The sequence below is a fragment of the Silene latifolia genome, chromosome 4 (genome assembly GCF_048544455.1).
Source record: "Silene latifolia isolate original U9 population chromosome 4, ASM4854445v1, whole genome shotgun sequence".
NCBI lineage: Eukaryota > Viridiplantae > Streptophyta > Magnoliopsida > Caryophyllales > Caryophyllaceae > Silene > Silene latifolia.
The window spans coordinates 8,229,425-8,243,619 of NC_133529.1; the positions used below are offsets into that span (position 1 = coordinate 8,229,425).

At 37.1% G+C, this 14,195-nt stretch overlaps 1 protein-coding gene across 7 annotated transcripts in view; it reads left to right on the forward strand.

Annotated features, from left to right (window-relative positions):
• Nucleotides 1-5,964: 5,964 nt before the first annotated feature.
• Nucleotides 5,965-14,195, forward strand: part of LOC141652803 (ADP-ribosylation factor GTPase-activating protein AGD1-like) — a 34,132-nt gene continuing 25,901 nt past the window's right edge. For 2 of the 7 annotated variants that reach the window (XR_012547244.1, XM_074460406.1), the window contains exons 1-11: nucleotides 5,965-6,327; nucleotides 6,432-6,500; nucleotides 7,834-7,910; nucleotides 9,330-9,430; nucleotides 9,573-9,643; nucleotides 10,674-10,736; nucleotides 12,313-12,357; nucleotides 12,950-13,015; nucleotides 13,483-13,530; nucleotides 13,635-13,730; nucleotides 13,816-13,857. Coding sequence is in view for 6 of the 7 variants with exons in the window: in XM_074460406.1 (XP_074316507.1) it covers nucleotides 6,456-6,500; nucleotides 7,834-7,910; nucleotides 9,330-9,430; nucleotides 9,573-9,643; nucleotides 10,674-10,736; nucleotides 12,313-12,357; nucleotides 12,950-13,015; nucleotides 13,483-13,530; nucleotides 13,635-13,730; nucleotides 13,816-13,857 (654 nt within the window). In the remaining variant the exon portion in view is untranslated. Of the gene's footprint in view, nucleotides 6,328-6,431; nucleotides 6,501-7,833; nucleotides 7,911-9,329; nucleotides 9,431-9,572; nucleotides 9,644-10,673; nucleotides 10,747-12,312; nucleotides 12,358-12,949; nucleotides 13,016-13,482; nucleotides 13,531-13,634; nucleotides 13,731-13,815; nucleotides 13,858-14,195 lie in introns of all 7 variants that reach the window. The other 5 variants (XM_074460407.1, XM_074460408.1, XM_074460409.1 and 2 more) reach the window with 5 other exon arrangements.

Consider the following 14,195-nt stretch of genomic DNA (forward strand, 5'->3'; position numbering starts at 1 on the left):
ATGTCCTTGATGGGGATTACATGGTTCAATTCGCGCTTAATGACATGAATTTTGAGACCCGGAAAATAGCTCTAAACTTGAGTAATGGGAGTGTCTACTACATGATGGGTCTAGAACTTTGAGATTTCTTTGATTTCATGGCTAGCCAAAGTCAATTGCGGGAGGTAGCTCGCCAAGAAGAATTGAGGCGTGAAATGCTTTTTCAAGATTATTTGGAGCAACAAGCGTCCGAGGCTCGTATCATAAAAATTCTCGAAGACATGCTCACAGAAATGCGAGAAAGAAATGAGCGATTTATCAAAGCTTCTACTCTTCCACCTTCCCAATGTGAATCTTTTGTAACTAATAATTTAGAACTATTGGAAGATGATGATGATGGTCCTAATTTTTCCCGCCTGTCACGCGGGTGACCCGGGTTCGATCTCCGGCAACGGCGCCAAAATTTGATAGGCTATCGCACACCTATGCAAAGATAATATTTATACCCTAGGCAACAAATTAATGTAGTACTTAGGGGTCAAACCCAAAGGAGACGGAAGTTATTAATTAATTGTTATGGATTAAATTTTACCTTGGTCGATTACGTTTGAATTGGTTTGGGTTGAAGTGATAAAACAATAATAGATGAAATGTCTAGGGAGGTCGGGTCACACATGCTAATTATGTAAATGCTCATGTCAAGTTAGGAAGTTGATTTTACGATAAATGTTTAGGCTTAAAGACACCCACCTTACGATATTAGTGTCAACCATAGATCGGGTCCTAGAGAAACTCTCGTCCATGACTAGGTCGTCATACTACACATGCTTTGTCTAATTCAATTCCGTGCCTCTCGACTTTTAGAATGAATGAACATACTTAATCAATGAATAAGGCCTTTAAACATAGATTAAACGTGACGATGCAAACATGTGATAAAAACAATTTATCAATTTAACTTAGCCTCATTTTAACATTTACAATTTACTTAGTCATGCATGGTTTCCCTTACTCCTTAGACAAATGCAACTACTCTAACATGGTGGAAATATAAATTAAACTAATGATAAATAAAATGGAAAACATAATGAAAATATGAATAAGAAATTACCTTATTGGAAATGGAAATGAAAATAAAGAACAATACTTGTAATATAAATAACTTATAAATGTAAATTTTTTTTTTTTTTTTTTTTTTTTTTTTTTTTGACAGCCGTAAAGAAAGGTTTACACAGTGCTTAGCCGACTCTCCGAGTCAGACTTTATTAATACATTATTGGCAAAGGAAATTAAACTAAGAGTGGGGTTATCGAAAAGAAAAAGTTTCTTGAAGGGGCGATCTGAGTCTGCCAAATGAGTGAGAGTTTCTTTTCTCTTCTTCATCAATTGGGCTTCGGAGGAGTACCTGCAACAAGACACACTTACGCCCCTAGGACGTAGAGATTTACGGGAGAAAGACCTACTTGTAGAACAAGTAGATACATTGTGTCTCGGAGATTCATCCTCTTGGCTTTGATTCTTCTTGGAGTTATTAATTCTCTTTGTCTCACTCACTTGTCGATTAGAAGGATATCTGCAAAATCTACGTGAGGGGTACCTGCAAAGCCTACGTGTAGGCGAGGCACGTGACATTTTACCAAAAGAAGGACTCTTGCACTTCTTAGGACCAGCTGAAAAAAGGAACGGCTGATGACGATCAGTTGAATCATTATGGGCTTGGAAGCAAACAGAAGTATTGGTCGTGTCATTCGCCAAAGAGACAGGTAAGCAGAAATTAGGGGCGACAACCATACGGTCTCCTTGGAGAATTTGAGTACCAGAAAGAGATAAGTTGTCACAAAGAGAGAAAGACCTCGAGCTAACGCCACCAATTGAGGACTCCCTCGAAATAATACCATGAACCCCGCCGATAGCACCCGAACAGGAAACCGTGTCATCATTTACCATCACCGTCTTCATTTTTTGCTTTTTAGACCGTCTTCTTCTCTTCTTTCTCTTATAATGATCTCTTGTAATTCCTCCCTCCTTGGTGACCTTGTTGTTAAGGATCCGAATTGTCATAGAAGACAAGTCTCTTTTATTATAAAAGCTCACCTTACTACCTTGGAGCATTTTTTGATAAGCTTGTCCGGAGATCTTTAGGCTTGAATTTCCTCCACCTTTTCTTGAGAACTCGAGAATCGAGTTTTTAGGGATATGCTCATTATCACCCATTTGAGAGTCTTTTTGATTGTGTGCCAAATCAAAATTAGGAGAAGAAATTTCTTCGAGATTTATAGGAATGCCATCAACCGAAATGCATGTATCCATGACAGTGGAGTCAGAAAGTGGAGTCACGCAAGAGCCACAAGAAGATCCCCCGTTATCGTTTACCGAGATGTCCCCGGTATTATCATCATGGATAGGTCTTTTACTCTCCCTAGTCACCTCACATAACAACTGGTCATCAATACTTCTTTTACCGTTATGATTAATAGCCCGTAGACTCTTAACAACATTCAGTTCTCTAAGGATATCTTTATTCTTAGGTTCAATCATTGACGCAGTTTCAAGATCAGTTTGCGCCTCCATGAGCATATTAGTCTTCATACAAGCTACAGCTCTACGAAATAAAGCCTTAGCATTTTTAGGGTAGGACGACAAGACCAAAGAGGAGAAGTTTATGGCCGCCTCATACTCATGGAGCTTATTAGCGCAAGCCGCTAAATTCAAGTTTAAAGAAATTGCTAATTGCAAGATAGATTCAACGTCGTAGCCCTCCATGGATTCCAAAACTAAACATAAGAGCCGACATGCCATATCATAGCAGCCGCCAGCCGAGTCAAACAGATTTTGCTTAAAGAAGTCATTACCCCTCTCCTTAAGGAATTTAACCTTATTCAAATGGGTTTCATCCATTGGTAAGAAAGAACTAAACAGTGACCAATCATCATCCTTAAGCTCACCATTTCCATGTGCAATAACAAAGTGTTTTAGAAAAATTTTATCAATAGAAATGGTAGTCATAACGTTTCACAAAACAACCCCAACTCGAAAAAACTAAGAGCACAGAATTGATTACTAATCTAAATACTCTTCTAAGAGTATAATATTATGAGAAAAAACGAGAAGCAAAGAAAAGCTTATAAATTAAGAGTACCGGACAAAAGTTATCGGAAAAACCACTGCACCTGACCCGACCATCACCACCGTATAAACCCATCCCGAGTCCACCTAAAACCCACTCTTCTAGAAAAACCGATTATCAACACCCAAAAACCAGCAGCAACACCCTGAAACCTCAACACCAACCTCAGACAAGAACATCATCCAAAAAAACAGACAAAATCACCATCAAAACAAGACAGCCACAACTGATGACCAAAGATCACTCGGACATACACATAAAAACAAGACAAAATGGAGAAGAAACATGAGTCCCAATCAAACCCTCCAAAGATGGTGAAAACAAGAAGTTGTATTTATAAAACAAAGTTCTTGTGCTGCTGCAACCATACTTATACTGAGTAAATAACATTGTTGTTGCCAGCAATGAAAAGTTTGGTGTGGAGTTGAAGATTGGTTTGAAAACAAAGACAAACCAAACGCTAAAAACAATACTCAAGATGCATCCTCTACCTGTAGATGTAACGAGATAAATCAAAGGCAGAATCATTAATTCATCACCCGTCTCAAAGCAAGCCTTGAGAGACACTTGCGAACCTATTTCACCTATAAAACGCCTTAAAAGTTTGAAGCTATAAGAGACACTTGGGAACCTCTTTGACCTGCTGCAAAACAACATTCAGAGAAACTTATAACTTATTCCAGCCAAAATAAAAGGGTGAACCGTACCAGCTAACGATCACAGACAGGCGTAGACCGATAATACCACGAATGGAACAATGGAATGCGGACAAAATAAATGGGTGTATGACAAATCGGTTTATCTAGTTAAATTAGAGGTGAGTGAACGATCGCCGGAGATAGAGCTTTGAAGACGGCCCCATCTCCGGCGATATGGTGAGACTCGAGAGGGACGGTGGGCGGACGGGCGATGCAGCAGTTTCAATAGCGGGTTTTTAGGGTTGTTGATTTGGGGGTTTTTTCTCTTTCTCTCTCTTCAGCGGGGTCCCCTTATAAATGTAAATTGTTTTATAACTTGTAATGTAAATAGGAAATGTAAATAACATAAATTAAATCTAAACTAAGAGCTAACCTAAACTAACTACTAAAATTTAGAGAGAATTTAGATGGAAAAATATGTGTGGAAAGATGGTGTGTAGTGTTGAAGTCTACACCCTTTATATAGGAAATAAAGGGTGAACTTTGTAGAGCAAATACAAGGGGTCAACCCCAAATATTCTCTCTTAATTACTACTCCCTCTATTTTTCTATATATGACTTTCTCACATTTCGAGACACACACTTCTCTCTTCAATATCTCTCAAATTATATGATTAAATATAGTGATATGTATACTCATATGAAAGAATTTTTCATAAGGAATTTAATGGTATAATTTTTATAATTTTTTACCAAATATATTTTTGTAAATATTAAAGTCAAAGACTCACCTCGAAAAAGCAAAACGTCATATATTAAAAAGTGGAGGGAGTAGAGTAATTTCCTAGAAAATCCCATGTTGGCCATCAACACCTTCTTAATTGCACAATTAGCATCCAAAGAGCATCTTAAGATATGAGCATCCAAGACATTCTCCCATCTTCTTCTACTTGGGTTTTAACACTTGATTTTATACTTGGGCTCATTTCTTGACTTGTGTTGTGCATTTCTCAAATTAATCCACCACATTTGCTCATGCAAGTCCACACACTTCCAACACTTAGTCCAATCTTGCTCCTTTGTTAGTCAAGCTTCTAGTTTACTTGCAAATGTGTAGGATTAAGCTCCTAAAAGCTCTTATACCTACAAAACATGACAAAACATACAAATAGAACTAGAAAGCAAATATTAGCTCAATATCACTAAGATTAGTGCATAATGACATGTAAATTAAAGCTAAAATATGGGGATAGAATATATATAAATTGGACTTATCACCCATCATTTCTGATGATGACACATAAACACTTTGTTATTTATTATTGCCATTTTTATCGTTTGAAGTGTGATGTGTCAAGATCTTAACGTAATGGGACACAAGATGGGACATAAAAATGGGACAAGTGATCTTAACTCGCTATCAAATGCTAATCATTTATTAATTCAAACAACATTTCACTATTGATTCTAGACCTGGCAAACAGATCGGGTCGTGTCGGGTTCGTGTTCGTGTCACATGTAAACGGGTCACAAACCTTCCAACCCAAACCCGACCCAATTAAATCTCGTGTCGTGTTCGTGTCGACCCATTTACATAAATGGGTCATCAAGCCTCAACCCTAACCCGTTAATTTCGTGTCGGGTTCGTGTCGTGTTTTCGTGTCATGCCCATATTTGGAAAGTTTAAGTATATTTATGTGATGGAGAATCAAGAAAAATTAGGAATAATTTAGTAAACAGATCATTCGTGTCGGGTTCGTGTTTAAATAGCTCAACCCAAACCCAACCCAATTAATTATCGTGTCGTGTTCGTGTCGACCCACTTACATAAATGGGTCATTAAGCTTCAACCCAAACCCGTTAATTTCGTGTCGGGTTCGTGTCGTGTTTTCGTGTCGTGTTATTATTTGCCAGCTCTAATTGATTCACTAGAATAAAGCCGACGGTTTTTGATAATGAGGGAAAAATATTGTGGAAAAAAAATATGATTTAGGTAATTTCGGAAAAAAATGAAGATTGTTATTGATTTAAGATAAAAACTAAAAAGCTATGGAACTAGTTAGTTTCGGGGCTTTGCCCCTCATTCACACCAAAAAAATTGTCGGAACTATAGTTCCCCTTTTATTATAATATACTCCTCACATATATTAGAGAAAGGGGAACTATAAGTCTATAAGCCGAATAGGATTGAGTAGCAATGCAATTGAACAAACGACTCCTAAATTTAAACCGAAATACGATTTATAAATCTAACATTTAATATTCTTATTCATTTTTTTCCGAAATGAAAGAAAATTTAACTTTTACATATCCCATATTTGACTTTAATAATCCCTTTTAATAGTAAACCATTTTTCTCATTTAAATTAGATTAGTGTTTTTTCTTTCTCTCTCGTTTTAGTTTACCAATGGAAATCCCTGTTTCCTCTGATCATTTATGCCTTCTTTTATACAACTCTCTAATTTTGATCATTTAATTACACTATTATCAAAATCAAAACTATGTTTTTTTAAAATAAGGCAAATGGATTAAGAAAAAAGAGGAATTGAATTGCATTATTGTCTCACAAATTTCATTATCAGGTATTGATTTTTGTTTTTTCATACTTTTTCCTTTCGATTGAATTACATACGTTTCGATAACTAATTGTTGAATAAATAATGATGATTGGGTCTGTTATTTGCAGAAACAGATAATTGATTGTTGAAAGATGAGCTTCATAAAGCTTGATGATACTCCTATGTTCAGGACTCAGGTTCTTATTTTGTTTTTAATTGTTTTAATTGTAGGAGAATATTGTATTCACCCGTCTCGATCATTTGTTTACCTTTTATATTAACCAGAGGGGTGGGAAGTGGGAACTGTGTATTCCGATTGCTTTAGGATGACTAGAGAACCAGTGGCGGACCTAGAAATAAAATTTTGGGGTAGCGAATTTTCCTCATGTTGTTTTCTAAGGTCTCGTATTTAAGAATTTTTGGGCAGCAAAAATCAATAATCTTAACCTGTTTCTAATGGAAGTGGATTCAATTTACACACAAAAAATATTTTGGATATTGGAGTGTAGATACATGATGGTTTTCTTTTGCATGTTGCCCTCCAATTTTTTCAAATTCTACGTGGTACCCTTGTTTGTTTTTTGTGTGTAATCTTGGGAGGATATTGCATATTCTCTACCATGCCTCTACAAGATGGACGTTCTAGAGGTAAGGCCAATCTTGGAGACGAGAGAAGTGAAATGGTGGGTGGTTTTTTAAGGAGGTTCCGGGAGTTGGTTTTGGCACATCATCGAGGTGTGGGAGTGGTAGTGGGAGGTGAGAGGTGGGTTTTGTGATGGGTTGTTGCTCGGTGATGCTTTTGTCATGGCTGGGATGAGATTATGGTGTGTATATCAGTATATGGATTTAAGGTAGAAGATGTCCTACATAATGATTAAAACAATGGTGAGTTGGAATTAATCAATAAAAGCCAAGGATTTTTGTTTTAGAAAGGTTAAATTTGGCAGGTTTGACAATTTGAAGATTAAGAATTTGGTAAGTTCATAGCATGGCCCCGGTTTGTGACAGTTAGATCAAAGATGCCCATGATAAAAGGATGAGAGAGTGAAGTTTTGAGCCCAATTGGTGGTGGCCAAATCCCCAAAAAGATAGTCGCCTAGTGGTTGACTCCCCTGAGGGAGATGACCAATTCAAGAGGCTGGTGGTCTAGAAGGACAGGAGGAGAAATTGATCGTTGGATCGTTTGAGTGGGTATCAATAGTGGCTGAGAGGGTTGTAGCGAAGTCTTAGTGGTGGTCCGGAGAGTTGTGAAAAATTATTTCATTCATAAGTGTCTTCTTGAGTGCTTATCACAGGAGTATTTTCTCTGTCACAGGGCTCCGTAGGGGTAGGGGAGTGTGGAATAACTGATGTCTAAACTCTCCTCTGCAAATAAAATTTTGGATGACCAAACCCGTTAATAGTCTTCTTTAGTTATTCCCATGGCAGATCTTTTGTAAAGTCGACATACGATAATTTGTAATTTGTTAGATTATTGTGCTTTATCTTGTTGCTAAACAAGCTACTGAATTGTAATGTTCGGTGCAATAGCTTCAATGCTTGGAAGAAAGTGCTGACTTGCTGAAAGATAGAAGCTTAAAGTTCTACAAGGGATGTCATAAGTACACGTAAGTCAATTTGCCCAAACTTATCTTCCATCACCCAATTTATTAATGTCGTGTTGTCGAGAAGCTGTTTTAATGACAAGTACTTAAGATATGAACTTGCTTGTGTTGTACAAGTCTTGTTCCTACTACATAGAGCTAGTTGGTTTCCATCCCCTTTGTTTGATTAGAAAACTTGGTGTTCTTTATAACTCGAGTATTCTCCGTTGTCTAGAGTACTTAGTGTAGTGAACACTTGGTTTAGTAACAAGTGACAACAATAGGCTGTGAAAAATAATATACCCGAAGGTTATATACTTGCATAGTTGCATGGTATTAAATCTTGATTTGAGACATGATTCCAGGCCTGATATCAGCCGTTGCACTATAATTGCGGCCTCTACATTCTCATGATGCGGTCATGGTATTCTTGTAGAACTTTGATAACTAGGTCGTTATGCGACATCATGATTGATTTTTTAAAGCCATGCTTACGTGGGCAAGTTTTTGCTGAAGTGTTGGTGATACCGAGGTTGAAGGTGCTCAACATTTGCAAGCATTTTTCTACGATATAGAAGCCCTTGAAGTATTGAATGAATGCTATCATCTGCAACATTTTATTGATTTCTGCCTAGTATAATCATGAAGATTAACCGGTAGTTTCGGAATATTTGACTCATAACTTTAGTTATTTGAACATTAGTGTCTAAGAACATCCTTTGTTGCATTGGTACTTTATTTGGAAAAGAACTACTCCCTTTTCTTTAATAAACTCTTCACTTTTTTATTGCTTTTTGAGGAGTATTTTAATCACAACGTAAACAACCTATTGAATGGGAAGAGCTACTTGGTTGTACACTTGTACTCTGTCAAATTCTAGTATTTTTAGGGCTCGCTTGGAATGTGAGTAATTATTAAGGGAGTAATAAAGCTAAAATGAACTAAAACATGGAGGGAAGGGATGGGGGTTGGAGATAGAAATGGGGAAATATAATGTAACAATCACTCCGTTAAGGGAGTAATTGTTCCCTACCTCTCCCCCCAAGTAATGCATTACCTCCAACAACAACAACAACAACATCAGAGCCTTAATCCCAAAATGAAGTAATGCATTACCTCCATATGGAGGTAATTATTCCTCCCTCACCTCCTCTTTCCACCCTCCACAACCACCACTAAGCACCAATCTCCTCCTATTTCTTCTTATTTTAGCTCCCATTACTCCCTTAATAATTACTCTCATTCCAAGCAAGCCCTTAGTTATAAATTAAATATCTCATCAACTCAACCCTTCTCAAATGATACTATGAGAAGCACCTTTTGATCTATTTATCCCTTTTTATGCTGTTGAAGTCATCTAACAATTCAATGTAGTAACTACACTAACTAGTAAGGTTACATTTTCTACTTTTCATTTAAACTTCTGCTATCCTTGTAACTCAGGGAAGGGCTTGGAGAGGGTTATGATGGAGACATTGCTTTTACAAGTGCTCTTGAAGCATTTGCAGGACAGAATAATGATCCTTTAGGTGTTTCTTTTGGAGGTACGCCATCTCAGATTCTCCTCCATTTCTAATCGGAAATATAAATGCGTCCTTATTCTATGTTTGACAGTGTCATTTTCTTTGCTGTGGAACTAAAGACGTTACACTTAATACATATTATTGCTTATTTAAACTGTTCCAGGCCCTGTTATGACAAAGTTTACTATTGCTTTAAGAGAGATGAGTACATATAAGGAAGTTCTTCGATCTCAGGTTCTGCTACTGCTTTTTTGTTTTTTTCTTTGATGAGTACGAGATAGTTTCTTTTATCTCAGGTGTTGCTACTGCTTACTAAACTGGTGGTGCTTCTTTTATTGTGAAGTACGAGTAGCATTTATCATCTAATGCAGTTCTCAACACAATTTTCATTTTGAGTCATTCGGAAACAGACTCTGTGTTGCACAGGGGTAAGGTTAGGTACATCCAAAACCAACCCCAACTCCTCCACCCCCCTTTTCCCAACACACGCACCTACCCTGCAATTTGCGGCAGCTTTTGAGGTAACGTGGGTAATGTTGTTGAGGTTACCCCATGACCTATGTTACTCCGACTCTTCTAATTTCCTCGCGTACCTGTGTCCGACACTCGACACTCGGACTTGGGTATGACACTTGGACACCTCATTTAGACCAAAACATGCATATTTTTCAAAAAGATAGCCGAGCCCGACACTTGGACACGCACTCGTGTCGGATACTTCTAAACGAGTCTGAGTAAAATAGCCCATGACAGGGAGAACCTTCCTGTCAATACGGATTCCATATCCAAAATGCTCGGAAGGAAGTTTCGATATCCAATCACATGTGGAACCTGGCCTAGGAGCGATTTCAAGACAAACTGGCCATTTTACGGATTGTTGATGATATCTTATAGGAAAACAAGTGGATGGGGCCATAAAAATAAAATAAAATAGAGAACGCCATGATGTCTATATACGAAAGGGTAGCAAAGTTATTATGCTCTCAAGCTTTCATGAGTAATCTTTATCTATTAAATGAACATAAGTCAATCTTTGATCAACTGCTACTTCTGTTGCTACTGTTTGTCCTAAAATAATAAAAAAATAAAAAATAAAAAAAGTCAATGCAAGTCAGAAAGGATGTTTTGTTTTACTTGCTATCCTACTCATGCTGTAGATAAACTATTTTTGTACAGACGTTGCTCTAATGCTCTAGTACTATGACATTTTGATGATTGCTGTTTCCTCTAATGCTGATGTTGTTTTGCTTATTGGCTACATTAGGTGGAAAATTTATTAAACGTTAAGTTGCTGCAGTTTGTCAACGTCGACCTACATGATGTCAAGGTACTTAATGGTATTTGTCATATCTTCCTTCTAAGCTATCTCCTTGTCTTAACAATTACAACCCCTACCTCTTCTTTCAACTGTTCACTATTGAGTACAAAATAGTTGCTCACACAAGGGTAAGGTTGTGTACATCGGACCAGGGTAAGGTTGTGTAATCCCGCAATTTTCGGGGGCTATTGAGGCATTGGGGTAATGTTGTTGTAGTAAACTTTTTTTCTGACATGGACTTAGGGCGCCCTTGACTCGGCATTTTGAGACGGCGAAACTGATACTGTACTTAGTTATGCGCTTGTATCCAGTATCTGTTCCCAAGTTTGAATATCTTAGATTCTCTCGTCTTCTCGTGCATTTATTGATTGTACAGATTTCAATTTGAGAGGAATAGGTTTATAACTATACCACACATCTACTTAGAATTGTTTAAATGTCTTCAATGAAGGAATCAGACAATCACCTATCCAGGCTATTCTTCAAGAGGCTTACATCCTACTGATACAAGACATTTTTTTTTTGTTTATCTGTGGTCTGGCAGGATTACAACCTTCCAGTAATTTTTGTGTATCACCCCTAAAACATTCTTCAGAACTTACTCTTGAGCTAACAATATTCGTGCAAAAAAGTTCAATGCACATGAAGAGGACTAGACCTGGCAAACAGGTCATTCGGTTCGGTTTCGGATTAGGTTAAATTGGATTGGTTTTATTCGAGTTGACTTTAGTTTCATTTCAGTTCGATTTCAGTCAGGTTCAGTTCGGTTAGCCACCTTAAGAGTAGGGGCCATAATTTTCTTGAGCTGATTTTTAATAACTTGGCTTAACATTCTCTATATTTTTCAATTTGAATTTAGTAATTGAAAGTATCATTACTATCAATGAAAAACTCAGTAAAGTGGGAGTGTTTTAAAAAAAAAATGAATCTTTAATGTGGGCCAGTCGGTTCAATTAGTACTCTCTCCGTACCACACCAAAGGTAACACTTACTATAAACGGACGTACAACACCAAAGGCAACATTCCTTATTTGGCCCACAACATTACCAAGTTATCCTTATACCTATTTGATATTTACACAAAATGCCATTGCATACCCCACCTACCAACACACAATTAAACACACAATTACATACCCCACCTATTTTTTCCCTCTTTACCCTTACTTTTTCCACTTTTTCTTAAATACTCCATTTTCCCCCACGTTACCTTTGGTGTGGTACGGAGGGAGTATTGGTTAAGATGTATTCAGGTTCACGTATCTTTCGGGTATATCGAACATAGTTCAGTTTTGGTTCAATTCGGATTGAATCGGGTTTCGGGTACTATTCTTGGTCTTGGATTGGATATCAATTCAGATAATTTTCAATCGGTTTTTCTGATTTAAGTTTTTAGCCAAGTCTAGGACCCTAGTCAACTCGACGCTCTGTTTATTTTATTTTATTCTGATCAAGGCATAAAGCCTTTGAACTAAATTCTTAGGTTGCATGGTTCCTAAAACATGTTGATTTCTCTCTTATAAACATGCCATGTAACATGGCTACGTATTAGAATATTGTTGCTAATTTAAGAATTTGTTTGCAGGAAGCTCGAAAGCGCTTTGACAAGGCTGCCATTATGTATGATCAGGTGAATTTCCTAGAATCATATTCACATATCTGTTTGTTAATTGCTCTTATTCTGTTATTGTAAACTTTTCCCCAATTAGGTGCCACATTTTTTCTTTTTTGTCTCATGCAAATGTATATTTTACCATAAGAATCTAAGAATCTTGAAATGATAATTTTCTGGGAATTGTCTGAAATTCAGTTAGTTTCGTTGGGGCAGAAAGTAGTTAGCTTTGCTGCCTTGAACAAAGCTTCTGTTTATGGTAGGGTAAGAGGGCGGGGGTGGGGTTAAAAACTTATAATGTAGACAACTGACCTCTGTAATAAATAAGTACGGAGTATAACAGAAAGGCAGTTCTCAGTTCTCAGTATGCTCTCGACGAAAAATGTTTCACCATTTGCTTTGAATTACTTTGTTATTTCAAGATAGATAAGATGAGCACACAATTTAGTGGGTAGTTTTGGTTACTCTATTAGATTCAAAGCCAAAATGCAACTGTAGTTAATCTTTGGCTTCTTTGGAACTTTAAAACTCGGTTCTCACCTAAAAAATAAGTGATCATAATTTTCACTCCTTTTCATTTGATACTCATCTTAGCTTCCCACCGCAACAGGCACGCGAGAGGTTTTTATCGCTCAAGAAAAATGCTAAGAAGGATACAGCTGTCATCATTGAAGAGGTATCCAGACCTTCTCCCTTGATTGAGTTTTACTGATGCACACAAGATCATTGTTTTAAATACTGGCTTGCAATACCACATTGGAACCTAGTTATCAATGTTCCGAAAATTACCGTGATCACAATTGACCATCATCTTTATATTACTTTGGCTAGGTTATGGAACGCGAATCCGAGATGAAGCCTCAAAACCGAAATTTAGTGCCATGCACAAAATCGCCTAGTTGCATAGTATTAAACATGTAGACCGAGGCCATGATACCGAAACCTGACCTTTTTGTAAAGATTTTAAAGATAACTGTGACGGCATTTTTCTGACACTTTGAGGCGGTATTGGTTGCATTTAGTAAGATTAGGCTGCCTTTGTGACAGAAACCAAGTTTACATAATCTAATTTGGCTATGATCACTTACCTCTTTTTGTTAGGTTCACTATATCTCATAATCTAATTTGGTGGAGAAATTTCAGGAACTACATTCTGCCCGAGCTTTGTATGACCAAGCCCGTTTCAATTTGGTATTCTTCCTTCTACATTTCTCCTACAATGAACTCTTCCTCCAAATTTAGTTATATTACACATTCAGCAGTTACATTATTATGGTAAATTTCTTCCTTTTAAGGTCACTGCTTTATCAAATGTGGAGACCAAAAAGCGTTACGAGTTCCTTGAAGCTGTTAGTCGTGGAATGGATGCACATCTCCATTATTTTAAACAGGTTCATAATACTCTAATCATCTTCACTCTTATTTTACGTCATCATTATGTGCAATGCATGGACAATCTTATGCGATCGTTTTCAGGGATACGAACTACTGCACCAAATGGAACCGTATATAAAGCAGGTTTGCTAGCTCTTTCTTTTGGCCCTATTTGGATAGATGCCTTTTGGAATATGTTTCAATTTGATAAGATCTACATACTTAGCTGTTCATAGACAACCCATTCATGCTAATTATGTAGTTGCTAGTCTTAAGCTAGTGGAAGAAGTGCAACTGGAACTTACATGTCAGTGAGTAAGCAAGTAACTTGTAAATTTTTAAAACTAATTTGTCACCTCTCTCACTTTTCTTGGTTTACTCTTTGGTCCCTTTATGTTATTTTATTGCTTGCCACTTCAAATTATAGTTTATGTTAGCAGACACAATGTAATATACGCTCGATAAGATAACACTTTTTTTTT